This window comes from Sorex araneus, chromosome 5, assembly GCF_027595985.1.
Source record: "Sorex araneus isolate mSorAra2 chromosome 5, mSorAra2.pri, whole genome shotgun sequence".
NCBI classification, from domain to species: domain Eukaryota; kingdom Metazoa; phylum Chordata; class Mammalia; order Eulipotyphla; family Soricidae; genus Sorex; species Sorex araneus.
The window spans coordinates 141882418-141908580 of record NC_073306.1 but is presented as its reverse complement, the minus strand read 5'-3'; the positions used below and the strand labels follow the sequence as shown (position 1 = coordinate 141908580).

The window sequence follows — 26163 nt, the reverse complement described above, 5'->3', positions numbered from 1 at the left end:
CACTCCAGCAGGACTCCACTGGGGTCTCTGCAGCACAGGGGGCCAGACACTGGCCAGGCAATGGCCCCTCAGTCTCCTGCCATCACTGGGTCTCAGGACGCTGTACCATGGGACTTTGCCCACCAGCCCAGTGGCAGCGACAGGATGTAGAGAGTAACCACCCATTTCTCACCAGACTTGGTTGCACCTGCAGAGCCAACAGAGTTTGGAGGAGGGGGGTGCAGTGAGTGGCACTGTTCCACCCACAGTGGTCCTTTCCACAGCATCCGAGGAGGGTCAGGGCGGTCACATGTCCCCGTCCACACCACCTGTCTCCAGAATTAGAGTGGGGGTCATCAGGAAGGGCCTCCCCCAATACCTCTGACTCCCATTTCTCAGGATGGGCTTCCCCCATCTCACTGCAGATTAGGGGGAGGGGGCTGAGAGCCATCCCAAGTGTTTCATGATTGCAGATTGTGCCCCCTACAGGAAGCATGGGGGCACTCGAGAAGGGTAGAGACATATGAGTGCATTTGCAAGACGCAGGCCTGGGGCTCCGCCACCCTGCACCATCCCCACGACCCAGGACACCTCCTCTCCTTGACTGGCTGGGCCCCTCCTGTGGGAGGATCCGGGGTCCGATGGGTGGGAGCTTCCCTGTCACAGCCCTGAAGCCAAGGCTAGAGGCGGGCGAGAGGCAGATCCTGCATCCCCAGACCTGGATGACCCCTGCTGACAACTGTGTCCCCAGGCCTGGACATCCGGCAAGCACAGGTGGTGGTGGTGTCCTCAGGAACCAAGTGCATCAGCGGCGAGTACCTCAGCGACCAGGGCCTGGTGGTGAACGACAGCCATGCCGAGGTGCTGGCCCGCAGGGCGCTGCTGCACTTCCTGTATGCCCAGCTCGAGCTGCACCTGAGGTGAGTACAGCCCCACCCCGCCGTGTGCCCTCCTGGGGCCAGGGACCTTCCCCCACACCCTCAGGAGTCTGGCCCACTCCTCATCTGCCAGGCCGCGCACGGGTGCATGATGCCTGTCTCCCTGCGCACACCCCACAGGATGAGCCCGCCCCGGAGGGCCAGCAGCGCCCAGAGCAGAGCCCAGAGCAGCTCAAGGCGCACAGAGGCTGAGCCAGGCTGCCAGTGGGGGCAGGTCCTCACCCAGGGAAGGCGGAGGCTCCCTGGAAATAAGGACCCAGGACCCAAGGCCTTTGCCCTTGGGACCCTTTCCAGAGCACACCTCCCGATGGCCCCTTGGAATCAGGATTCAGGGGGTCCTGGAATTGACTCAGGAGCAGCCCTACCTATTTCCTGGAGTTGAATGTAAGCGAGACTTCCCTCGTGGGCCCCCAGAATGGCCAAGCCTTAAAAAGGGAGCCGGACAGACACACGGACAGAGAAGCCATAACCACTAGGCAGCTGGGAGGGCTACACGAGAGGGGCTTTGGAGCCACGGCCCAGCTCCAGGGAAGGGATGTGCCTGTCATGACCCGCCTCTCTGCACCCAGCAGGCAGCGTGAGGACCAGGAGCGCTCCATCTTCATGCAGGTGGAAGAGGGAGGCTACAGGCTGCGGGAGCAGGTGCTGTTCCACCTCTACGTGAGCTCATCCCCCTGCGGAGACGCGCGGCTACACTCACCCTACGAGATCACGGCTGAGCGTAAGAGCGGGAGGGCTCTGTGTGGGGCTAGGCACCGGGGCACAGGGCACTCTGCACTTGGCCCTCACAAACGCTCTGCCCCTGGGAGTCCTGCAGCTGCATCCGCCTGCTAGGGAGCAGCATTCCGTGCCAGGGTGCAGACAGACAAACAGATGGACAGAGAAACAGGTGCAGACATAATCAGCTGAAAGCTCTCCCAGTTGCTTCTCCAAGAAACACAGCGTCTCTCTGTCTTCCCAAGAAATGGCTTTAAGGTTTTCACTGCAAATGTGTAGCAAAGAATTTCATTTCTTAAAAACCAGGATAAAATATACTGGAAATCACTGGTTACCAGGTAAAATTACATGGTACTTATTCTCTGATGCCTTCACTGAGGGCAAATTAGTAAGATCGCATTTCCACACTTCCTAACACTGAATCATTTCACCCTTATCATACCTATGATTCTGTGAAAATGTTGGAAGCTCTGTGCTACTGTGGATGTGTGTGTATTTGTATGCAAAGACCCAACCATTTTTAGCCTGTAATATAAGCCAGACTTAAGGTACCAAAGTTCTTTAAAGAAATGTTTCAACTTTCCCTTCATCCTAGTTTCCCAGAAAGCTATGGGGTGTGGTGTGTGTGTGTGTAGCAGGGGCTTTGGAAGGAAGGAGGGGTAACTGGGTGAGGACCTGGCTGTGGGACCTGGGTAATGCCACTGTCAGCTCTGCGTACCAAGTCGCAGAGCCCGGGGGTAGGGGGGCAGGCACACCACGACCTGTCCTAAAAGGAAGGGATGGTGGTGGCACCAAGGCACTAGGCGGGGCCCACAGGGGGGCGCCGGGATCAGGCCTATCTGGTGTGCCTGCCTCTAAGCCTGCTGCCGCTCCGGGACCCTAACCCCACCTCACGCCGCCTCTTCTCTCCTAGTGAGTGGCAGCAAGCACCTGGTCAGGAAGCTCCGAGGGCACCTGCGCACCAAGATCGAGTCCGGGGAGGGCACAGTGCCCGTGCGGGCCGCCGGTACAGTCCAGGCTTGGGACGGTGTCCTGCTGGGGGAACAGCTGGTCACCATGAGCTGCACAGACAAAATCTCCAGGTAACATCCCTGCACCCAGTCTCCCAGCTGGGCCAGAGTGGCCATGAGCCTCGCAGGCTCCTGTCCCCGCAAGCCCCAGGACCCTGGTGTGGCTCCACAGGTGCTGCTGCCCGAGGCCTGGTGCTTCCCAGGACCCTGCACTCCAGCACACCTGCAGGGGCCCTTTCTCAGGCCCCACGTCCCCACTCTGCAATATGGCGTGCCCCATGGCCAGGGAGGGGACTGAGGGCTGATGCCCCTGTAGCGCCTGCCTTAAAGGAAGGGCACCACTTCCGTAACTGGGGGCCTCAGCAGAGGCCCACTATCCCCGCTGGCCCCCGGGTGAGATGCCAGGCCAACTCCACACCCTGAGGGACCCCCTCTCTGGCTCTGCACAGATTCCCTGGCAAGGGGCACCTATAACAGGGCAAGAGGGGGGCTCTAACTCCTACTGGGCTCACCCCCAAACTAGCCCAGGGAATGGGGAGACCAAGGACCACAAATCACAGACTCCCATGGGACCGTCACATACCTGCAAGGGGAGGTCCTAGGGATCCTGACCCCTACTTGAGCCTCAGGCACCAGAGCTGCCCATTCGGGGCTCTTTTCAGACTCCTTGGGAGTCCCCCAACTTGGTGGGACAGTTCCTGCTTCCAGACCACCACGAGGGGCCCTGCAGCCCCTCACTAGCTCTGCCCCCAAGCTGGTGCCCAGACCCAAGCCCCAGGGTCCCAGCTGTGGGTGCCTTCTGCCCACCTGCTTGCCCCATTCCATGTGGAGGGGAGAGGCCTTCCCTAGACTTCAGTCAGAAACCCCCAAACCAGTTCTGTCTTGGAGGGAAAGGCTCACGCTGGTGGGGAGGCCGAGGGATAGGGCCCCTCACTCCTGCACAACGGCCACCTCATTCAGAGCCCCTTTCAGCTGAAACAACAATAACTGAGGCTAGAGGCGCAAGTACAGGAGGCAACCAGGTCAGAGGTCACTGCTAGCCGCCTGCACTCCACTGGCATTTGCTCACAGCCTATGCCCTGGCACCTTTATAGCCCAGCACTGCCGGGCAACTGTCCAACTCAGGGTCATTGTCTTCCCCAGGCTCTCCGTTACCCCTCAGCCCCTCACCCCGATGCACCCCAGAGGATGTCGTGGGCAATCACTCTCCGCAGGACCAAACTGTAGTGGGAAGGGGGGATGAGAGGAGGGACAGCATATGCCAGGGGGTTCAAGATAATAAGGGGGTCCTCAAAAGAGTGGCAGAGGGACCAGGGGTGGGGGTGGAGGCCAGGCCGCGCCCAGGGTTAGGGCCCTCTACAGGTTTGTCTTGCTGACTCAATGGAGGGCTCGTGGGTGGGTCTTTGAATTCAAAGGCAGTACCTCTTAGACCCTCAGAAGACCCTGGCGCTCAGCACAAGAACAGTCAGGACAGAGTCTCAGGGGTTAGGAGCTCAGCAACCTCAGGGCGGTTCTCAGAGAGACCAGTCTGGCCCCCCTGCCCCATCTCTGGGAGGACAGAACCCAGGCAGGTGGCTCCTGCCTTTGTTCCCACAAGCCAGAGCAAAGCGACATATAAAAATCTAAATCTTCTGGAACTAATGTCCCTTTAGCTATGGCTCCTAGTCCCGAGCGCCTGTGCCCGATTATTGATTGCAGTGTGTGCGTAAGTGAGCGCATTACAGCTTCACTACAGAAATGAGCTGTAAAACCACAGATGCCGGGGAGGCTCCCCTCTGACACCCCTCAAGGTGAGTGTCCCTCCACCTGTCCTCCAGACACCCTTCTCCAGCCTCGACGCATGGGACCTCACCAGCTGCTCCCCATAACTGCCTGGCCCCACCCACATTTAATGCTCAGTGACTTTATAATATCAGACAGGCCACAGTCTCCTCAGTGCTGGGAGTGTCCCCTGAACATACAGTCCCCAGGGGGGCACCCATGGCAGCCTGAGCCAGGCCCCTCCCAGCAGAAGGCTGGGCCAGAGAACCTTCTGGATGCAGGAAGTGTGAGCCTGGGTATTGGCAGTGCCCAACCGTTGGGGCGCTGACCCGCCATGGGTCAGTGGGGAAACATCTCCGTAGGCCAGTGGGACAAGGCAGGACCTTAGGAGCATGGAGCAGTTCTTTGAGCTGAAAAGAGTGCCAAGAGGCGTCTTTTTGGTCCAGCCTGGGTCCCACACAGCAGCTGGCTGCTCTGGGAGATGGTCCCAGAGGCTCTTGAGGCATCTGTGCCCATCCTGAGACATTTCTGGGAATTGCAGTTGCCCGAGCTGCACCTGTTGTGAGCACCCTCAGCGAGGCCCATCAGTGACGGCCAGTCCGACAGGTGTGGCAGCCAGGCAGGGTCCCCTCTGACCCCTCCATCTGGGCTTCACGCCACGAGTGTCGGGATCTGGCTCCCCGTCAGCTGTGATTGTGTTTCTAGTTGTGAGGCAATAGCTGTAAAGGGGAAGTGGAGTCAGTGGGCATCTCCCAGTGTCATGAAGCTGAAAGAATCCAGGGGTTCAAAGGGATCGCTTGCAGGGGCCCCCATCTTGTCCCCTGCAGTCTACCTTGGGGGCAAGTCCCAGAGCCCATTTCCCTTCTAGGGTCCCTACCCACCACCCCTTCTCTGCTCTCTGCTACTCCTTCAGCTCTTTTAGCTCCCACAGCTGTGCTCAGGAAAACCATCAGGGCACCTGACTTCTCACATACAAGAGGTCCTGTGTGCGTGCAAACAGCAGGGGTCTGTACTGTCTCGGACAGAACCTGATGGGTACAAGATAAACGATTGACAGACGGCAGGCAATGATAGATGATCAAAGATGCTGGAGGGCTAGATGGCGGAGACATTCCACATCTCCTGTACCCACACTCCTAGGGTCCCTTCCAGAGCCTGATTTCTGTCCTTGGATAAATTCCCAGAGTAGACTTGATGTACTGTGTGGAATTTCTACATTTACTTCAAAGGAACCCCACTCCTGCTCCCCATAGCAGCACCCCAATCTCACTCCCACCACCATGCCTGACCCCAGCCCTGGGCTGCAGTGTTGGTGATGCTCCACACCTTTTTCCACTCTAACCTCCAACCCCATTTTGGGATCAGGCTTTTGGTTTCTTTGCTTTCAAGCTGTACGCGTTCCTTCCAGTATTGGGTAGGAATCTTAGATATGTGATCTGTAATTATCTCTGCTCAGGAGGTCCCTTTTCATCCTCTCTTCTTGTCTGCATAGGGGCTTTTTAGTCCAGTGTGGTCCAAGTTGTTTTGTATTGTCTGGGCTTCTGCAGTCAGGTTTAAAAAAGCCATCTCCAAGACTGATATGGAAGAGTTTTCTCTGACAGGTTTCAGGATTGTGGGTCTAGGTCTCAATTTTTCAGGCTACTTGAAATCATTTCTGTTTGTGGATGAGACAACATCCAGCTTATCTCTTGTGTGTGTGGTAATCCAGTTTTTCCAGCACCTTCTATGAAGAGACTGTCCTTCCCCGCTGGGCATTCCGGGTCATCTCTGGTTCATTAATTGGGTGGGCTTGTGTGGGTTCATTCTGGGTTCTCTGTTTGTCCCTGTGTGTGCGTTTGCAGCACCGAGTGTGTATTCTAACTGACCTTGAAAATTTCACTATGATTTCAGAGTAATCCCTCTTTTAGCGACATAGTGGGCAGGAACCCCAAGTGTCCACAAAACATTCTGGAAAATCTCTGGGAGAAAAGCATGGCACATTGGTGCAGGAGGCGGGGAGCAGGCAGGCCGGCAAAGACAGCCGTCTGGGCTTAGGACACAAGTGCCCCACTCTCATCCAGACAGACAAAAGTAGATTTGTGGGGCCAGAGTGATAGTACAATGGGTGGGGCATTCGCCTTGCCTGTGGCTGACCAGAGTTGAATCCCCCACACCCCATGTGGTCCCCAAGCCCTCTAGGAGTGACTCCTGAGCACAGAGCCAGGTGTAGGCTCTGAGCACCACCAGGTGTGCCCTAAAAACAAGAAAAGAAAACAACCCAAAAAAAGGTTTGTGTTGGGATTCTTTATACCAGAAATAGATGTGGTGGGGTTTTTCTCTAAAGAAAGATCAAAAGCAACAGTATTTTCCATTCAACACTAAGTGCTGAGAATTCTCCAGCTAATATTCAGGACATCTGAGGTTTTTGATGGTGTTAACAACCTGTGTAAGCAGCTCTGGCCAGACCAAACAGGACTTTTCTCCCTCTTGTAAAGTCGCAGACGTGGGGACAGAGAGACAGCCCTTACAACCAGAACCCCACAGAGATGTTCTGAAAGTTTGGTTCAAAACCAGTCCTTGGATGGCCTAAGCAGGGCAAGGTGTCCTCTTGGAATGTGAATTCTACTCAAGACGTGACTGGTTTCAAACCTGCACTTTACCGTTTGGGAAGACATGTCTGTTTTCCTGCTTTCCATTGACCAGCGTCACTGCCTGAGAAAGGGCACACATGTGGGCTGAGCCCTGGAGCCCTGCCCCACCAGCCACTGGCTGTCGGCACTACAGCAACAAAGGGCAACCCATAGAAGCGCCCACCTAGAACCCACCCCAGGCAAGCCACGCTGATTCTGAAATGAATGTCCAGCTTCCTGGGGGAGGACGGTTCCCTTCCAGGCTCTCTCCCTGAACCTCATCTTCCCACACCTTCCCATCTGCAAGGCAGGGCCATCGGCAGAGGGATCTGGAGCTCCTCTCCCCTCTAGGTCTTTACCAAGAACCCTGGTCTAGATGCCAGGGAAGGAACCACCCCACTCCAGAGGGTGGGGGATGGGGAGCTGTTGCAATTCTGAACCCGTCCCCAAGCAAGCAGAGAGGAACTGGTGATGCTAGAAGGCAGCGTTCTCCCCCGGCAAATCAAACAAGCCCTGATGCTGCTTCCAGAAGGTTCTCTTTTCTTCCTTGGGCCAATGGCTTGCACCCAAAGGACAGCCCTTCGTTCCTTCCTAGGAGGTGAGGGGATGGCAGCAATGACCACAGTGTGATTTTTTTAAGTGGGGTTATGCAAATCTGATAGACTAAAGTAAATGTTTCATAAAACCAATGACTGTTTAAATTGTAGGACTAAATTGTTTGTAGATAAATATTACCTTTTATATTCCATCTGAGCTTTATGTCGATGAGCACATTACTTTAATGACCTGCGTTTACGGAGGGAGACGGAAGAGTCGCGCTCCGTCCTCTCCAGCCAGATGGCTGCCTCCTCTTGCATGAGATTAAAAGATGCTTCTCATTCGCCACGATGCTTTGGAGGCAAATTAATATCGCCTGCTAAATTGCTTGTGTTTTGGAATAAGATTTAAAGAGAACTTTCTAAAGCACTGGTGTCAGGGGCTAGGGAGTTGACGGCTCTCCAGGTAGGGCGTGCTTTTAGCATTCAGTAATTAATGGAGAGAATTCTGTGTTAATTGGCTATTTCAGGAAAGGGAAACAGAAAGACTCCTTATTAATCATGAAAAGTAATGTCGAGCATGGTGGACCCCCATCACGGCTCTAATGACAAAAAATGTTAATTAATGAAAAGAACAATGATGTCGTGAATGGGCTTGCAATCAGTGCTAGCTCCTGATGGGGTTTCCTGATGGGGCTGCATGGAAACACCATATCTGGGGTAGAAACCACACGGATTGCCTTAAGTGACTAGAGACAGAGTGTTCAGGGCTTAGGCCGGTCACACTGCAGTCTATAAGTTCCTAAGCACTGCTGAGGTGGTCCAGGTAATCCTTAGCACCACAGGGCCTGAGCAGCACCACATTCTCAGGTCCTCACATTAACCCATCACCCTGGTGGTCATACAATCACTAGGAGTACCGCATGTATGGAAATGTCCCCAACAAAAAAAGACACGGTAATTTTTCCATATCCAAACTGGGGGCAGAGGAGGTGGTTCAGCACCTTAAGGACGCTGCTGCCACGTACCTACAGAAGCAAAGGCTTGCCCAGAGATAGGCTGTATTTATTCCAAGGAAAGCAGCTTGTCCTCCCAACCAGGCTTCTAGACTCAAAACTGTCCCCTGAAGGAAGCCAGGGCACTGCTCCCTGGCACATAACACAGCTCCCTGGCTGTTTGACTGACTGCTCAGGACAAAGGAGAAATAAGCCAAACACCTTTGGCATTTCCCAACTCGGAGTTGTATGCTGGGATAGAGTCTCTGTTTAAGCCCATAAGAGACTCCAGCTTCAGCTCCAGCCCACACCTCATTTTCTGGAAAAGCCCCGTGCGTGTTGATATCTAGATGCCATAGTGGGCACCAGCCTGCTTGGTCTCTTGTGGACACTGATCATGAGCTGTGTCATGGCTTTATTTATTTATTTTTTTTACTGAATCACTGTGAGGTGGTCACAAGCCTTCATGTCTGGGTTACAGTCACACAATGATCACAGCTCTTTATTTAACAGCTCATGCAGGTATATCTCTGCGCAGCCGCAGACACAGCAACCCGCGTCCCGTTCCTGTCTCCTCCTCACCACCGCTGTCCTCTCCCCAGTGGTCACTTCTCCTTCCTCCACACCGAACACCACCCAGCTCTCTTCCTTGTCCCGTCACACCTCCAAACAGTGACCCGGATTTATATACATTACACTTCCCCCCACCCTTGTGTACGATCTGATTGGCTACGTCTATGAGGCCATCCAATTAGGACAACCAATCAAATACATATGCAAATAAAAACATGGAGTGATTGTGGGTTAACCAATCGGAGTACAAGCCAATCAAATATATATGCAAATGAAAACAGGGTGATTGTGGATTAACCAATCAGAGTACAAGTGCCCTTATAAAGATTTGCAAGATGGTCTCATATGGCTTTTGCAAATAAGGGCTGAAGACTGACCAATCAGGTCACACATGCCCTTATAAGGGTTTGTAAAAATACCTCATATGCCCTTATGCAAATAAGGCCTGAAGGCTGACCAATCAGGTCACACATGCCCTTATAAGGGAAGAACAACCAATCCGCTCCCACGTGCCCTCCTAGGGGTCTGCTAGATGCTCGGTCCGAGCCTGGTCCTGTCTGTTTCTGCCTTTACGAAAGCTGAGACCCCCCCAAGCCTCTCAGCAGCCTGAAGGAAGTGACCCCTGGGACAAGGGCCAGTGGCATCTGGAGGCACCCTTCTCCCCGAAATGCAGGAGCGGGCGGTGGCACAGGGAGGCGGCCAGAAGTCGGGGAACGCCCTGCTGACCCGCTGACCCCGTCCTGCAGGTGGACAGTGCTGGGGCTGCAGGGGGCCCTCCTCTGCCACTTCATCGAGCCTGTGTACCTGCACAGCGTCGTCGTGGGCGGCCTGCGCCACGCTGGCCACTTCTCCCGGGTGCTGAGTCACAGGACTGGGAACATCGGCCCGCTGCCCGCCTCCTTCCGGCACAGCCGGCCCCTCCTCTGCGGTAAGAGACCCCTCGGGCAGCCCAGGCGGGCGACCTGGGGGCTCCGGCCAGCTCACCACGTAACAGTGGTCAGGGGCCAGGGCTGCCGGCGCTCTGGACAGGGCAGTGTGGCCAGGCCGGGGCGCGGCCTTGCATCCTGTGGGAGCCCCTTCCGGCTCCGGGTGGCCCAGGTGCGGAGAGGCCCGAGGGGTGTGGGGGGCCTCTCCTTAGGTCCTCCCCCGGCAACAGCCGAGTGCGGCTGGTCTCCAGGGAGGGGGCTCCTGGCCCCTTCTGTGCCACTGGCCACTTTGGCACATGCAGGCACGCGCACCCTTCCCGGGGGCAGAGGCATCCACACCCTGCAAGGGCCTCCACACCTGCACACCCGGGGTGAGGCGCCAGCTGGCAGCACATTCCAGATGAGAGAAAAGCTTCACCTGCCGGCAGTATTCCCAAAGGCAGCAGCAGAGCACAAGCCTGGCGGGCCTGAGGCCCCAGCCTCTGCCCTCCACCGGAATACCTGTGTGTATTAGGCTTCAGCCACTGGCTCTGAGGAACGGGTTCACAAAGACTGAGCCACGCGCTCACACCACACCAGAGAATTCCACCGTCTCAAGAGCGTGCTCCTTTCTCAGCCAGCACTGAGACCTGGTCTCCCCCAGGGAGAGGCTGGGGACACCGCAACCACTGGCATCAGTCTAGGCTGTGAGGAATGGGCTGTGGTGACTGGGTGGCCTCACTGGGAGGAAGCCAGCACCTTCCTCACAGCAGCGGCTTGCAACATTCACTGCTCCCTGCCCCCGCCCATGGCATTCAGACCCCAGGGCATGAGTCACGTCCTTCACAGGTAGGCTGGGGAGCGAGCCGCCCTGTCTCCTGTCCATGTCCAGACCAGCACCCTGGTGAGGATGTGGGGAGAGCACGCTCAGCTCACGCTAGCAGCTGCGAAGAGGCCCAGGGTCCATCTAAAGACCAGCCCCACAGCCGGAGCCATTGTACAGCAGAAAGGGCACTTGCCTTCACACAGCCGACCGGGTTCCATCCCCAGCACTCCATATGGGCACGTCCTAGTCCCCACCATGAGTAATCCCTGGCAGAGCTAGGAGCAAGCCCTAAGCACGACCATATGTGACCCAAGAACCAATAAACAAATAAAGGCCAACCACAGTGTGAACGCAAGAAACCCCAAAAGAACCAGGTCCTCCCCCTGGGCACGTGGGCTGGACCCTTTCGCACAGCTGCATGAGCTGCCTGTCTCCGTGCTGTTGGCTCTGGCGTTGCCACAGGAGCTGCTCCTCTAGGTCTCACTCCCGAGCCCTTCTCCGCTCCCACTCAATGAGCGTGTCTCACTCAGGTATGTCTAACTTGCCTGAGGTGTCACACCACCTAGACTGACCTTAGGTCTCCATGGCAGCAGCCATCCCCCTGGCATCTGCCTCACACCAGGGGCCTGCATGGTGCCCAGCACACAGGTGCCCTCCACTGCCTGGCTTCCTGAGCAAGCTCTCCTGAGCAGGATTCGGCCGTAAGTCAAACCCGACCTCAACAGCAGCCGGAGCATGGCCAGCAGCGAGGCTCTCTGCACACTCCTCCTCCAAGTGCAGGGACCTGCTGGCGCCCACCACAGCCTTGCCTGCCACAGTCCTTGCCGCCATGGCCCCACCTGCCACAGACTCCCAAACCCCCACCCCAGCTCTGCCCCCCCCCCGCCCAAAGCCGTAGTGAAGAACCCGCTGATGCCTGCTGCTCCTGGCTGTCTCCCCAGGAGTGAGTGAGACCGAGGCACGGCAGCCAGGGAAGTCTCCCCACTTCAGCATGAACTGGGTGGCCGGAGCAGCTGACGTGGAGGTCCTGGACGCCACCACAGGCAGGAAGAGCTGTGGGGCCCCGTCCCGGCTCTGCAAACATGAGCTCGCAGCACGCTGGGCCCGTCTCTATGGGAAGGTGAGTGGAGGTTCTGGGTGGTTTTCTGACTTGGGACTGAGGAGAGCTGCACCAGCCGTCCTGGGTCCAGGAGAGGGTCACAGCTGACAGGGCACAGTGGGGACCGGTGGGTCAGACCCCTGGCTAGAAACGAGGGTGCTGGGAAGAGATGAGCAAGCCCCCCACAAAAACAGATGGTAGATCAGAGGCAGTGCCCAAAACTCGTTTCTCCCCAGTCCCAATGTAGTTCAACAGTGGTTCTGAGCACATTTCCCACTTCTCCAAAGATAATGACGCCATTTCTGAGCCTTACATGGAAGTGTGTATTTCTGTACACTGGCATGCCAAGGGACCCTGGAGAGGGAGCCCTGGCAGGAAGGCCTCGGGCAGAAACGAGCCGTTTCGTTCAATAGCCCAGAACGGAATGGAAACCAGCGCAGTCGTGGGGTCAGTAAGACACTGCAGGTCGCACATCTGGGCTCTCAGCTTGGGCAAGGAGGAGCCAGGTGAGCACGACCCCTGGGCCCCTGGCAGCTGGGCTGTGAGGTCAGAGTCACATGAGGTGGGCTCAGACAGCCGTGTGCGCTCAGGAAGCACTGGCCTGCCCACCTGGGCTGCAAAACCCAGTGAGACCATGTCAGTGTCTGTTGGTTGAACCCAATTTGCGCATAGCCCCCATCGTGCCCCCTGCAGCCCTCCTGGTTCTCAGCGAGCAATCACCTCACAAGGAAGTGCCCAGGTATGCCAGTGTGGAAGGGCAGGCCCCTGTTCAGTCTCAGTCCCAGGTTCTGTGACGGGCGGGGGGGCGACCCAGCACAGGCAGTGCTGATGTGACACCACACACAGTCGCGCCCGAGGACACCATCCGCAGAAACGGAGTGAGTGCCCTGCCACTGCCCATCGTGTGCGTGTGGTGCACGTGCCAGGCTGTGTGTATAGGCGACTGTGCGGGGCACGTGCATGTGTGCCAGGGGTGCCCGTGAGGCCGTCCGCGTGCTGACCCGTGTCCTCTGCCCTGCAGCTGAGCCCTCGGATCCCGAAGACTGCAGACACGCCGTCCCTGTACTGTGAGGCCAAGTCGGGGGCGCACACCTACCAGGTGGTCAAACAGCAGCTGTTCCGAGCCTTCCAGAAGGCCGGCCTGGGCACGTGGGTGCAGAAGCCCCCGGAGCAGGAGCACTTCGAGCTGACTCTCTGAGCAGACCGCGCCGGGCGTGTACGCACGTGCCCAGTGTGTACGTGCAGCGTGGCTGCAGCCACCCAGGACTCTGCTCCCGACCTCCTGCTGCCCCAGAAATGCACGAGTGCTCCGTGGGACGGGCAGGTGCCCAGCAGCCTCCGCGTGCGCCCCTAAGGCCCAGTCTGTGACCCCAGAGGGAAAAGCCCCGGGCTGTTCCCCAGAGCCAGCTGGCCCGTCGTCGCTGCCCTGCCACTTCCTCTGGAAGGCTCCAGAGCCCTGACAGCCGGAGCGGGGGCGCAGCTCTCGTGAGTGCAGGCAGTGCCAGGTGGCTGCACGTGGGGGCCCTGCTATCCCACGCCTCCCTGCAGGCCCCCGTCTCACTCCCAGTGGCTTTAGTCCATCCTCACACCACGACAAGCACAAACAGGCCAGTTCCGTGGGCCCCCAGAGCAGCTGCAGACCGTGTGGGGGCACAGCGTGGCAAGCCCCCTGGGGTGCCCTGGCCGGTAGTGAGAACCCTGAGAACCGCCCCCTCCCCCTTCCCTGTCTGGAAGCCACAGGGCCGGGCTGCACCTTCCCGTGCGATACCCTGCCAGGTGCCCAAACTAAACGGAGCTAACAACACGTAGCACTAGTCTTAAATAGAAACTTCCTGGAGCTTCACAAAAGATCCAATTTGTTCTTCACATAAGATCCTACGTCTTTTAAATTCAGAATCACACGGCAGCAGACTTCTCTAAGACAACATTGCACAAAATATGAGAATGTCTTTGCAGAAGCCACCTACATACAAATGTCACAGAAACAGAGGAAGCCAAATGCAATCTTAACTGAGCAGGAAAGTTTCGGTCCAACAGCCAGTTTTCATCCGTTTCTGATCACTCGGGGTGTCATGAGAAGCAGCTCAGAAAACCTCAAACCCTGAGCACTGACCTTGGTATTCTAACACCTGAGCCCACGTCTGGGTGGGGAGTGGACCTGGGATCCAGCTGCCCAGCCACCATTGCACCTCCCTTTGCCAGTGGTCCTTTGTTCCACAGTGTCTCCTCCCCAGGAGCATGGCACTGCAGGGGCACCAGTCAGGGAGGCCTGAGCAAAGGCCTGGGCCACTCACCACCCAGGACACAGGTCCTGACTGCGTTTGAGGCCAAGGCAGTTGGGGTCTGGGGCCCAGGAACCCCGCCTGGAGCAAGCCACAGCTTCTTGTCCCACAGCAAGGTCAGCAGGCCAGAGGGAAGAAAGAAGGGGAGGTGGGTGACAGGAAGGCTTTCGGGAGCCTGGGGTATCCCACGAACAGCCCCCGGCGCTGGGCACAGAAGCAGAGCAGAAACATGGGTGAGCAGAAGCCTGACTGCAGGGAGACCAGTGGAGAATTCAGAGATGACAGCCGTGTCACACAGGGAGGGACACTCACGTTGGCCAGAGACTGGAGCCCTCAGCAGGCCAGTAACCAGGAGGGACAAATTCTGTCCCATCCTTTATGTGCTGAGCCCGGGACAGCGTGAAGCCACGGAGTAGCAGTGGGCCACTCAAGTTCCCCACGCCTATTCCTGATAGGCCCAGTGTCCTGGGTGCTGTGTCCACTTGGTTTGATGCCACATCCTTCTTGTCCAACAAAGCATTTGGATAAAACCTGCCTCCAAGGCCTGCGCAGGATTCTGTCCTCCCAGGCCTGGTACTGGGCTCAGAGGAGGCCATGGGTTCCTGTCCCCCTCCCGCCCGGCTCGCCATGCCTCACTGCCCAGGGTGCGGTTTGAGGTTCTCTAGTTTGTTTTTGCCCCGGAAAGGGTCTGCAGGTCCCGCTGTTCTGTCCCTGTGGTTCTTGCATCCAGACCCACTGTCATACCACTCTGGTTTTGAGATGAGTCTCGTTCCTCCAAAACGGCACATCCGTCAGTTTCCCTTCTGAGCAAGCGCAGGTCACATTTTTGCACATGGCCCCCGAGCACTGAGGCTGTCCTCGTGAGCAGTGCCCACTGCTCCCGTCTGTGCCCATCGGGAGAGCCATACACAGGAGCCTCGTGGTCTAGCGAAGCCCAGGATAGAGTAGAGTATTTTGCTAAAATCCTATTTTTAGATTATAAATTTCAAGATGTGTCTATATAGTATCTTGTTTAAAGAATTTTTTAAAAACGTTTGAAACTCAAAAGTAGCCATTTTTTTAGTTTAAGGAAAACTTAAGTACCCATTTTTAAGAATTCCTCTGAATAAAATCATGTCTGATCAGCCCAAAATACAATAAATCTCGCCTGATAATAGAAACCAAAGGGAAGCTAGAAGTCTTTCTTCTCGTGCACACGCCTCTGCTCGCATAGCCCCCAGTGCCACACGGCCCTGGAGAAACTGCTGCCCCCTCCTGGTGTGTCTCCCAGCCTGGGCCCCAGTCAGGGGCTCCTCGTGCCCAAGGCCTTCCCCGCACTGAGCTGGAGTCCGCAGTGGGCAGGAGAGCCTGAAGGCTGGAGAGCAGCAGACTGCACCAGAGAGACAGCTTGGCCTGGCCCTGCTGGCGCTGGCCCACAGGGACACAGGGAAGGTCAGGTAGAGGGGATGGACAGTGCTGTCCATGGCCCTGACTGCCACAGGCTGGACGCTCTGTATCGGGAGCTGGGAGGTGTTCGGGGCCATTCAGCTTTCCCCAGAATTTAGGGAGGCGAAGGACATGGTAGGAAGCAGGTGGTGTGGGGACCTCAGTTCCAGGAATCTGGGGCACCTTTTGCTTCTCCTCTTCACTGTTGCCTCTCTCCTGTCATCTACTCTGCCTGCTGCTGCACACCCCGGTCCCAGCTCGGAGTCCGTGGAACTGTGTGCATGCACCTGAGGCTCGTGTCCTGGCACTCAGGCTCGCAGGCCTGCCGGTGCTGCTGGCACTGGGGGCCCGGGGGGAGTGACTAAAGACCTTGTTCCGTCCAAGGTGTGTGCTGTCTCTACCAGCGCATGCAGCCTCCCACAGGTAGGGACACCAGCAGAGACAGAGGGACGCCCACCTTTCGCAGCTGCAGGCATCACTGAAAAGACATGCAAGCCCCAGCCTGTCTCGAGCAGACACTGGGTCTTGGCTCTGCAGTGCACCCATTGGTTTGCAGAGGACAACTCCCAGCAGTGCCCAGTTAATGCCCAGCCTTTTCTAAGCAAATGAGCTAACAGTAACTTATAAGTGAAGGTATGTAACAAGCATGACTGAATGGCAATATTGTAACAATGGATGTACATTTGTAATATTTGTAAAAAAGAAAAAAGGAAACCTTGAACTATGAATCTGTATGCTAATTGGCCCCTAAGGTCTGTAAATTACACTTGGGTGATACCTGATAAGTGAATGTTCCTGATAAGTGAATAAAATATCCAGCCCAATTGTGCCTTCCTGGGGTCACGGCAGTCCCCGCCTGCCTTGCTACTCGGATGCCAGTGAGCCAGGCATCCACTTCTCAGGGTGGGTGACAGCCCCAGGAGCCCCTGGGCGTGGCACCATGGGGTTGCACAAGCAGGGCTTCTACTCCCGCGCCTGTGGCCAGGACCCATGACACGCATGCAGGCTGGCAGGGACACAGGGCAGTGGCCCCCAGGGCATCCTCATCTCCAGAGCCGGGCCAAGGTTGCCCTTTCTGGGGTGGTGGAGCAGGGCGCACCCACTGTGCTGCTTCCTTCGGGACTGCAGTGGGGCTGGGCACTGTCTTCTCTCCGCTCTACACTTACCCACACCAGAGTGCTGACATTCTCGAAGGGCTCCAGCTGAAGGCCGGAAGCACCTGCTCTGCTCTGCTCTGCTCTGCTCACCTGGGGCCAGGCTGGCAACAACCGGGCAGCTTTTCACCCTTTCTAGTCTCATGGTGGGCTTCCTCCACGGCACAGGATACCAAGAGCCACCGTAACAGGGACAAAAGTAAAAATGTGGCTCAAGGCAAATTCCAAAAGCATCTGAGTTGTGAGGTGCTCAGAAGCCCTTGGAGTGGCCATGCCTGGTGAAGTGGGGGCCAGGAGCAGGGTGCCTTGAAGGGAGGGCAGGTGGGAGGACAGAGGGTCTTTGGACGGCTAGATGTCCTAGAATGCTGGTTCACATACTGATAAGTGAAGCTAAATCACTAACATTCCGCAATGTTCTAAACCAATGCAGACAAGACACTGCAAAATCCATGTGGTAGACCAAAATGTCACTCAGGAATGAAAATGGTGAAGAATTAAAAAGTAAATTAGACATTAACACAAACACAAAAATATAAGAAGCCAGGTTCAGCTCCAACAGCTGGTGCTTAGGATCCTCATGGAGAAAATGATGAAACTGTAGTGAGAACCATCAAAAATAAATGGGACTGGGCTGGAGAGAGTACCGAGTGCTTGCCTTGCATGTGGCTGGCCCCGGGTCGATCCCAAGAACCCCATATGGTTTCCCAACTCCTCCAGGAGTGATCCCTGAGTGCAGAGCCAGGTGTAAGCCCTGAGCATCACCAGGTGTGGTCCTCTCAAATATTTTTAGGTAAACATTCTATCCAAACGCTTCAGTCCTCACCTCCGCCAGTGAGGCAAATCTGGAGCATCCATACAAGGCAGTTTTGCTCAGCATCAAAGGGAATGAAGGAAACAGACTACATGTGAACCCAACTCAGCCTTTGAAGTGAACAATAAAAATAAGCACAGACTGTCCAAAAGCATGTGTGAAAAAAAAAATTTAACAAAAGCATGTATATAACAATTCAAGAAAATGCTAATCAGCCCTTAGAGACAGAGACTAGTTAGCTCTTTGCCTGGGGATGGGCCCACTGGTGGAATCAGAGGTGTGAGAAAACTGCTATATGACGGGGAACTGCATCATCTTGATTCTGGTGATAACTTCACAGTTGACGATATTCAGAGTCACCACAATTTTCCAACTTTTGTGCACAGTGTATTTTACATCAATTAAATCAATTATACCACCCAGAAAGCAGCTTTACCTAACACCTGACAGGATTAGTTAAAAGACCCCAATGAATCAATCACTGGGAAAAGAGTGAAAAACATTCACCCCCATCAAACTTTATGTTGCTGCTGTATTTTGTGTTGGGACCACACCCAGCAGTATCACAGCTTACTCCTGGCTCTGGGCTCAAGGATCACTCCTAACAGTCTCAGGCGATCAAATGGGCTTCCGGGATCCGAACTCAGAATTCAGTAAGGCAAATGCCCTTACCTGCTGCACTGTTGTCTCAGTCCCCATGGAGCATTTTTAAACAACTCTGGAGGGTCAATTCAAAGCTAGCAGGTATTTGTAATGTATATGTGCTATAAAAAATGATTTGCGCTTTTAGCAATTACCAGAACTCACATCTAGTCAAAGTTATGTAGTTTCCTCCACAGAGTGAGAATAAAAATTCTCATTCTAAGATGTGGCTGCCACTCAGCAGCTTTGGACTGGCTCCTGGACTAGAAATCATTTCCAGCCCTAGTTTATGAGCAACAGAAAACTACTTTTATTGTTTTATGATCACACCTGGTAAATGAAATTCTTATTACATTTCCAACTTCAAAGGCTAGATTTCCAAAACATATTTGAAAACAACCCAATTTTGACACCGTGTCACTCACACTTTGCCTCTTTACAGTTTCCTTAGTGAATATTTTTTCCAAGAATATTATCTTGGAACAAAATTGGCTTTGCATGGCCTGATCTGAAATATACACACTGAATGAAAACCAGACCATTTAGAGTACTAAAACCACAAGCTTGTCAGTGGAAAAAGAATAAAGTGATTAAATGTGCTTATGCAAGAAGCTTGGAAGCAATGCTGTCAAAAATAGTAGTCAGCCACCTGCACACACCCCTTTATCCATCTTCTGAATCACATACTTTCTCTCTAGAATTGTTTTATTACTCTTCTAATTAAACAACAGAAATGCATCCCAGGAACATCTGTGCCAACATGGGAGCACCAGAGCTGGACATTGCTGATTCTGGGCTCAGCCAGACACCCTCTCCTGGGCCAAGCACAGCTGAATCCTGGCTTCTCCACTCCCAACTCCCAGATATCTGACCGTTCTGCCCATACACTTGGCTTCCCTGGACTTGCCAAACCAGATTCATGCTGCAGCTCCAGTGGCTGCCCACCCAACTCTGTGATCGTGGACATAGCTGTGTGCTCTGCTCACACAGAGCATTCCCTTTAATGGGCATGTGAGTCTCTGTTCTGACCCACACCCACAGGTGCTAGAGCACACACACAAACAAATTTTACTTATGTAATTAAGTAAAACCAGGTTTTACCTATGTAATACTTCTAATATTGGATACAAGCCCAATATTAACTCTATAGCCGTCTCCAGACTTGGCAGGTTTTTCCCAATGTAATAGCTATTAAGTACCATTCCATTGTGGACTTCTCTTTCACCTTAATTCTGACTTCTCTTTTGTGACAGGCTTAGTCACACCTGCTGCCTGAGTTGTTCCACTAGACGTGCTGTTCTGTTTAGTATCGCAGATATTCACCCTTTGTGGGCTCTACGTTACAGCCGTGATTGTGACCAATTTTACTTAAGGTGTCCTGTAATGTACACACCTATAAATTTATTTAATGCATGTAGCTTTGCTAATATGGTTAGCACATTGGGGTAGTTATTTAATAGTCATGAGAATATATATATTTTAGGAAGGGGCCTAGAAGGGGGACGTCTCCCAGCTGTGCTCGGGAGGCTAGGAGCCCCGGCAATCCTCAACCAACCAGGACACAAAGTTCCAGTGGCCCTGCAGTGCTTGAGGGCCTCCCCGGCTGCACCCATCAATGTGCAGGGGACCCTGTGTGACGCCAAGGATCAAACTGGGTCAGATGTCTGCAAGTGCCTTATTTCCTGTGCCATCTCAGTCCCAACAGACTCAAATGTTCACGGACTGATTTTTGTGGAGTATGAGGGGGTTTCCCAAGGTGGATGCAGTCCTCGGACCATCTTCCCACTGTACTGACCACACAAGCTGACCCGTTTCCCCTAAGAATCTTTTTCCATCCCTGCACCAACAAGGTTACTTACTAGGCTCCTGCCAGGTTCCAGGCGAATCTTCCTCTCGTCTCCATCTTCTATGGGGGAGTCCTGCCCCTGGGCCTTTCCTGCCCTTTGCCGTGACTGGGCTTTAGTATCACCCTCCTTGCAGCAGAGGTGCCTCCAGCCCCCCAGAGCAGTCCCAGCCCCATTTGTGGTCGACTTAATAGCCACAGAAACCTTTTCCATCGTTCCTGATCCTGGTCCTTCCTGCTCATGTAGAAAGACCTCAGTTTTATTCCTATTTCTATTTCCTGAACTGTTTCTTCCAGGGTCCATTTTGTAGCTGTCAGACCGCTATGGACAGGGACTGTCCAGTTATGGACCCTGCCTTATGTAGCCATCAATGTAGCTACGGGAGACCCCATCCAGGGTCTAGTTTCTTGCTCTGCGTCAGTGCCTGAACTCTGCACTGGTTCAGTCCCATTCTCCCACTCACCTCATTACATGGAGTCTCCGTGTCATCTTCTCACATCATTCAGGTCCCTGTCGGTACAACTTGAAGACCTGGGAACACGGTACTATTATGCGATCTAGGGCTGATGGCTCAAAGACACGCACGCTATGGATAAGTTGGGAGATACCATCCACACAGGTCACAAACTGATGGTCATATATGACAAAGTTTATTGGGGAGGATAATGGTTACATAGGGGCAAAAATGGATGTATTATCTGCAGATCATAAACGGGAAGAGGAAGGGGGACTCTGGTTTACATGAAGAAGAGGATTCTATGGTTTACATGAGCTAGATGTGCCATGAGGCCTCACGGGATTTCTATGAGCTAATGCAGAGATGGAACAATACGCTTTTCAGACACTACAGTGCCTGCTCCTATCTCAAACCCCCGGCCACAGGCAACTGCAAGACCGTGGAGTCCTGCTAATCGTTGGAGAATGCCAGTTCCCCTGGCCACAGCTCACCCCCATCAGCTGCTGCTCGGAGTTTGCCCACAAGCATGACAGGTCCAGACAGTCAGGGAGCTGTGCCAGGAAGAACTCCAACAGGGTTCCACACTGACCAGACGTGACTTGAATGTGTTTTAGCAAAATAATTTCACCTTCTTCTGGCCCCATACTTACTGTGTTGCATACAACAACTGAGGTGTCCCCAGTTTTTCCGAAATTTTTTTAACTTCTGTATTACTAATGGAAAACGAGTCTAGTGGCATTCTGACAGATACCAATGTCAATGAACTGATTCTTTATAAAAGGATGTTATATAAGTGGAGAAGGACAACTGAGAATTGCCTTTGGGGCAGATGTATCTCCACTGAGATATCCACTCCAACCCCACCCAGTTCCCAGCGACCCTGCAGCCACAAACTGTGCTCATGGGAGAACCAAGCAGTAAAATAATCACTGCCCGCTCTGATCTGCACTCCCACTCTCACTGGGGCTGTGTGCCTGCTCTCCGCAAATGACAACTTCAGACTACTGAACAAGCGTAACAGTACAGACAACAGGACAAGCACCCAATGAAACTGAGCAACTTCTGACAAATGTTTATATTGTTAACTTCCTCTAAAAAATTTTAAGGCAGCAATACTGGAATGAAAAAGCACAATTATGGGTTATTTCATGATAGCAGAATATTCTAAATTGATCACTTAGGTTTAAAATTAAAATTTCACAAGCTGGAGCAAGGTAGTATGCTTGCCTTGCATGGAGCAACCCCGATCTGAAACACCAGCATCCTAAATGGTCCCCTGAGACCTGCCAGAAAAGATTCCTGAACAGAGGCAGGAATAAGACAGATGTGACCAGTAAGCCACCTTGAAATGCCAGATGTGGGCCCCAGAAAAATAACAAGTAAAATTAAAATCTCTTCAGTGAGCAATATGATAATTTGTACAACTTTATATCATTATGTTTAGTAACCTCTATGTTTTAACAAAGCAAAATAAGGAAAACAGACGTAAAATTAACTGTTTTAAAGAGAAAAATATCGGGCTGGAGTGATAGCACAGCGGGTAAGGCGTTTGCCTTGCACGCGGCCTTCCCGGGTTTGAATCCCAGCATCCCATATGGTCCCCTGAGCACCGCCAGGGGTGATTCCTAAGTGCATGAGCCAGGAGTGACCCCTGTGCATCGCCGGGTGTGACCCAAAAAAGCAAAATAAATAAATAAATAAATAGAAAAATATCTTTGGGTCAGAGAGACTGTACTGAAATTGATACCTGCCTTGGCATGCAGCCAACTCCAGCACTTCATTATGGTTTCCCCAAGCATCACCTAGAGTGACCCTCTTCCCAGCACAAAGCAAAAAATAGCAACCCTTGAGCACCCCAAACTTTTTACTTATGAAAAAGAAAAAGGAAAAAAAAAAGATGCCCAATAACAGGACTTTCACAACAGTCACTACAGAACATGAATTTTTAATGTATTCCATATTGCAATGAAGACACTAAACACTTAGAAACTACAATACAATAAAAACATTCGCTTCCACATAACACTTATAAATGCATACTTCTCCCCAAAAAAGAAACTTGTTTTCACAGATTTAAGCAACCAACGACTTACACAGGATTCTTCAAATGCCCAACTATATACAGAATTTGTGACTCTACAAAAATAATGTGCAGTGGCTGAGAAAGAGGATTGCTTTGTCCAACGGCGTCTCGGCAGCACACATTTTCAGTGAACACTCACTTTCCTTCTAGGGCTACATGAAATTCTGGACATGTTCAGCACTTGAAGGCTGTACCCACTTCCCAACACTAGCTCTGATGTGACTGCACTCCTCAGCGGCAGCCACGCCAACAGCCCTCGCAGGCTTAAGTCTCCACCTTCCAGGATCCTGGAGGCTCACCCAGGGGCTGCACAACTGGGCTGCACAGCTGGGCAGCAGCAGGTCGTGCTATATGCCTAGCAGGAGGAGGAGGTGTCCCTCACAGCCTCTCCTAATGGCCACCAAGAGCCACATCTGCACAGAACTGCCCAACTAGCACCAGGTAACACTTGAGAGCTTCCCAATTTTTTGTTTGGTGGAGCTCTGGCTCTTGCATTTGACTGATCCATTGCAGATATTTTCCAGCGTCTATTGATTCTGGAACACCCAGACATCCCAGTGGAAACACAGTGCAGAGGTGGGGCATCATGCAGCTTCTCTTTAGGTGCCCTAAGGAATTAGCACTGGGACCCCAGCTCACATCCCCGCAGTGCACTCGGGGATCAGCCTGACCCCCTCTTCTGTGAAGAAAGCTCAAGGGCAGATGTTGAGCTTTAGTCCGAGATTCGAGGCATTTGCTATATGCCACTGGCAGCAAGCTCAACTCTGATTATGTCATAATTCAAAGTTTTATGGCCCCTCCATCCCTGGGTCTGTGTGAATCATTTGAGAACCAACTAAGAGTGAGGAGCTGAAGCTCTCAAGATTAGATCCTGCCCAATGGTCAGCTGGAGGCAGGTCCACCTTTGGGCAATCAGCCTGCCCCCTCCAATGCCACACCAAAGAGCACTCCTACAGGTGCTGACCTGGCCCTCCCCAGCAAACTTCAAGTGGACAGAGTCAACGGGAATTTAAAAAAAAAAAAAAAGGCAGTACGCTGAGATGTCTTATTATCAACAAGAAACACAGACTTCTAAATATCAGATGACAGTGATCCCAAGACGGCAGGAGACAGGCAGACGCTGGCAGTAGGAGGTTGGCACTGAAACATGTCCTACTGGAACATGTTTGTTCCATGCTACTGGAACAAACATGTTTGTTTCCTACAAACTCCACTCTGGCTGGCCCGGCAGCCTGACCAAGATCAAACTCTTCCAGAACATGAGCAGCCACTGTCCTCCTGGCCCTGTGGGTGGGGCTCAGGTTCCAGCCCCCGTTAGCATGCTCTACTTGGTACCAGTGAGATGCCCATGTTTCCCAAATATATTTCATTTTGAGGTAGTACTCATTTATTTGCATTGCTGGCTCTCAACTACCACCAAAGAAGTGAACCCATTCAAATCTAGACCAATCAATAGTGTAGAAAATAAATACAAGATCTTGTTTCAGGTAGCAGGGCCTTCTTAAAAAGGTCATCACATTAATGGGGAAGTCATCTGAAACATCTAAAAACTGTTTATAACCACAGCTATAAACTAAAGTGCTTTCAAATTTGTTTAATATCTTAAATCAGTGATTAAAATCATATTTTAGAATTTGTTCACGTGGTCTCAGGAAATTGAAATGGTTTTCTATTTTTAAAAAAAAAACTTTCTTTTGGAAGGAAATTTTGTTGCAAATTCACCCTTCTGAGCAGCAGGGTCAGAGCTGGGCTGCACCGTGCAGGTGCAGAACCCACTCGCTCCTGCTGCCTGGCGCCAAACGGCTCTGCCGCCTTCCCGGGACACCAGGAGTGTGTGGTCATTCCAGAAACTCCAAGACGCAGGACACAGGTTCACAGTGAACTCACAAATGTAATGCCCTCCTGTCACTGGTCACATGCCAGGGACTTACAGCCAACCAGAGTGCCGGCACACACACACACACACACTAATGACGAAAATGAAGAGGACCACGCGCTTTCCAGGACACTTCATGCAAGCTGGGGACAATGTAACAACAGACACAACCAACCCTTTGTCAGACCCTCACAAATGTGGCTGGCCACGATGAGGAGGTCCACACTGTCCCAGGTCCATGGCAAGCGCAGCTTCAGGCACAGGCCTCACTTCTCTTGCAGCAGCGCAGGGATGTTGATGCTCCAGCCGATGGCCTGCCTGTCGAAGCCACAGGTGAAGAGATTGCACACGGGGTGGTCCTCACTCCACGCCGAGCAGCACACCATTCTTCTGTGGCCCTGTGACCAGACAGGCGCAATGTCACCCAGAAGCAAGAGAGCTGCCACATCTCAGTCCCAGTAACAACCCATTCAGAGCCACTAGGTTAAGAGACTTAGAGGGTGAATAGAAAGAAGTGAGCAGAGCGCCCAGCTTCCAGTGGTGACCTGACGGACAAGCCCTGAGGAACAGGTGATGAGAACACTGGCTGTGCAGTGAGGCCCACACCAAAGACACTTTCTGATTCTGTATAAAAAAAGAGTACAACTATAGATGTAGAAATAAAGTAAGAGTTCAGTTCAAAATTCTACAATGAACACATGATGCTATAGGTGAAATTCACTTAAGATATGTAATACCATCTTAAGTAAAGGAACAAGAATAATACATTTGAGGGGCTGGAGCAATAGTACAGCGGGTAGGGCTTTTGCCTTGCACGCACCAACCCAGGTTCGATTCCCAGCATCCCATATGGTCCCCCAAGCACCGCCAGGAATAATTCCTGAGTGCAGAGCCAGGAGTCAGTCCTGAGCATTGCCGGGTGGACCCAAAAAGCAAAAAAAAAAAAAAAAAAAAATACATTTGATGCCACATAAGCATCAAATAAATCGCCTTTCAGCTGAAAGGGCTGATGTTTTGCATACCTGGAACCCTAAATTCAATCCCTGATCCAGCATGGCCCCATTAGCACCAGTGGACACAAACATAAGCAGAGTCAGGAGCAGATCCTGAACATCACCACGCGTGGTTTACAATCAACAAAAATACATGGCCTTTTAAGATCATCGCTGCCATCTTCAGGAATCTGGGTAAACTATGAGGATGTGGGAGGAAGAAGGTGCTAAGCTGATGGTCTGACACACTGGTGGGATGCAAGGTGGGATGCCTGAAGACACCTCTAGATCAGTGTGTGAGCAGTCTCATCCCTGAAGACAACCTCAACACTACAGGGTCTGGTACAAAAATCATGAGCTATGCCAAGCTCAGGTGAGACATCAGCAACACTCAGCAGGGGCCCTAATGAGACAGCTCCTGGAGAAGGAGATTCTGGGTTCATCAGGGGTTGGGAGGCACTTCTGATGCCTCCCAGGTCAAGTGCAATTCTACTGCAACATGCAGAGAGCAGAGCTTGCCAAGTAATGGCAGCATCAGAGGAGCCTTAGCAGGAGTGTGCAGGGAGCATGCAGTGAGGCAGCACTGAAGGACAAGCCCCGTCTCAGTCTGCAGCCTCGGGGGCCACCTGGACAGCAAAAGAGGCCTCTC

General features: G+C 53.1%; 3 protein-coding genes across 5 annotated transcripts in view; 2 read left to right on the top strand and 1 right to left on the bottom strand.

The window, feature by feature from the left end:
* Positions 1–16376, top strand: part of ADARB2 (adenosine deaminase RNA specific B2 (inactive)) — a 134118-nt gene extending 117742 nt beyond the window's left edge. The window contains exons 5-10 of one of the 2 annotated variants that reach the window (XM_055137845.1): positions 731–899; positions 1487–1638; positions 2548–2716; positions 9865–10046; positions 11791–11969; positions 12970–16376. In XM_055137845.1, the coding sequence (XP_054993820.1) occupies positions 731–899; positions 1487–1638; positions 2548–2716; positions 9865–10046; positions 11791–11969; positions 12970–13146 (1028 nt within the window). In that variant the 3' untranslated portion in view covers positions 13147–16376. The remainder of the gene's footprint in view (positions 1–730; positions 900–1486; positions 1639–2547; positions 2717–9864; positions 10047–11790; positions 11970–12969) is intronic. The other variant, XM_055137847.1, reaches the window with a different exon arrangement.
* The window catches only part of IDI1 (isopentenyl-diphosphate delta isomerase 1), a 129851-nt gene that overhangs the window by 32393 nt on the left and 71295 nt on the right, over positions 1–26163 (top strand). The gene's annotated exons all lie outside the window — the stretch shown is intronic.
* Positions 20735–26163, bottom strand: part of WDR37 (WD repeat domain 37) — a 52213-nt gene continuing 46784 nt past the window's right edge. For both annotated transcript variants that reach the window (XM_055137848.1, XM_055137849.1), the window contains exon 14: positions 20735–24920. In XM_055137848.1, coding sequence (XP_054993823.1) covers positions 24789–24920 — 132 coding nt within the window. In that variant the 3' untranslated portion in view covers positions 20735–24788. The remainder of the gene's footprint in view (positions 24921–26163) is intronic.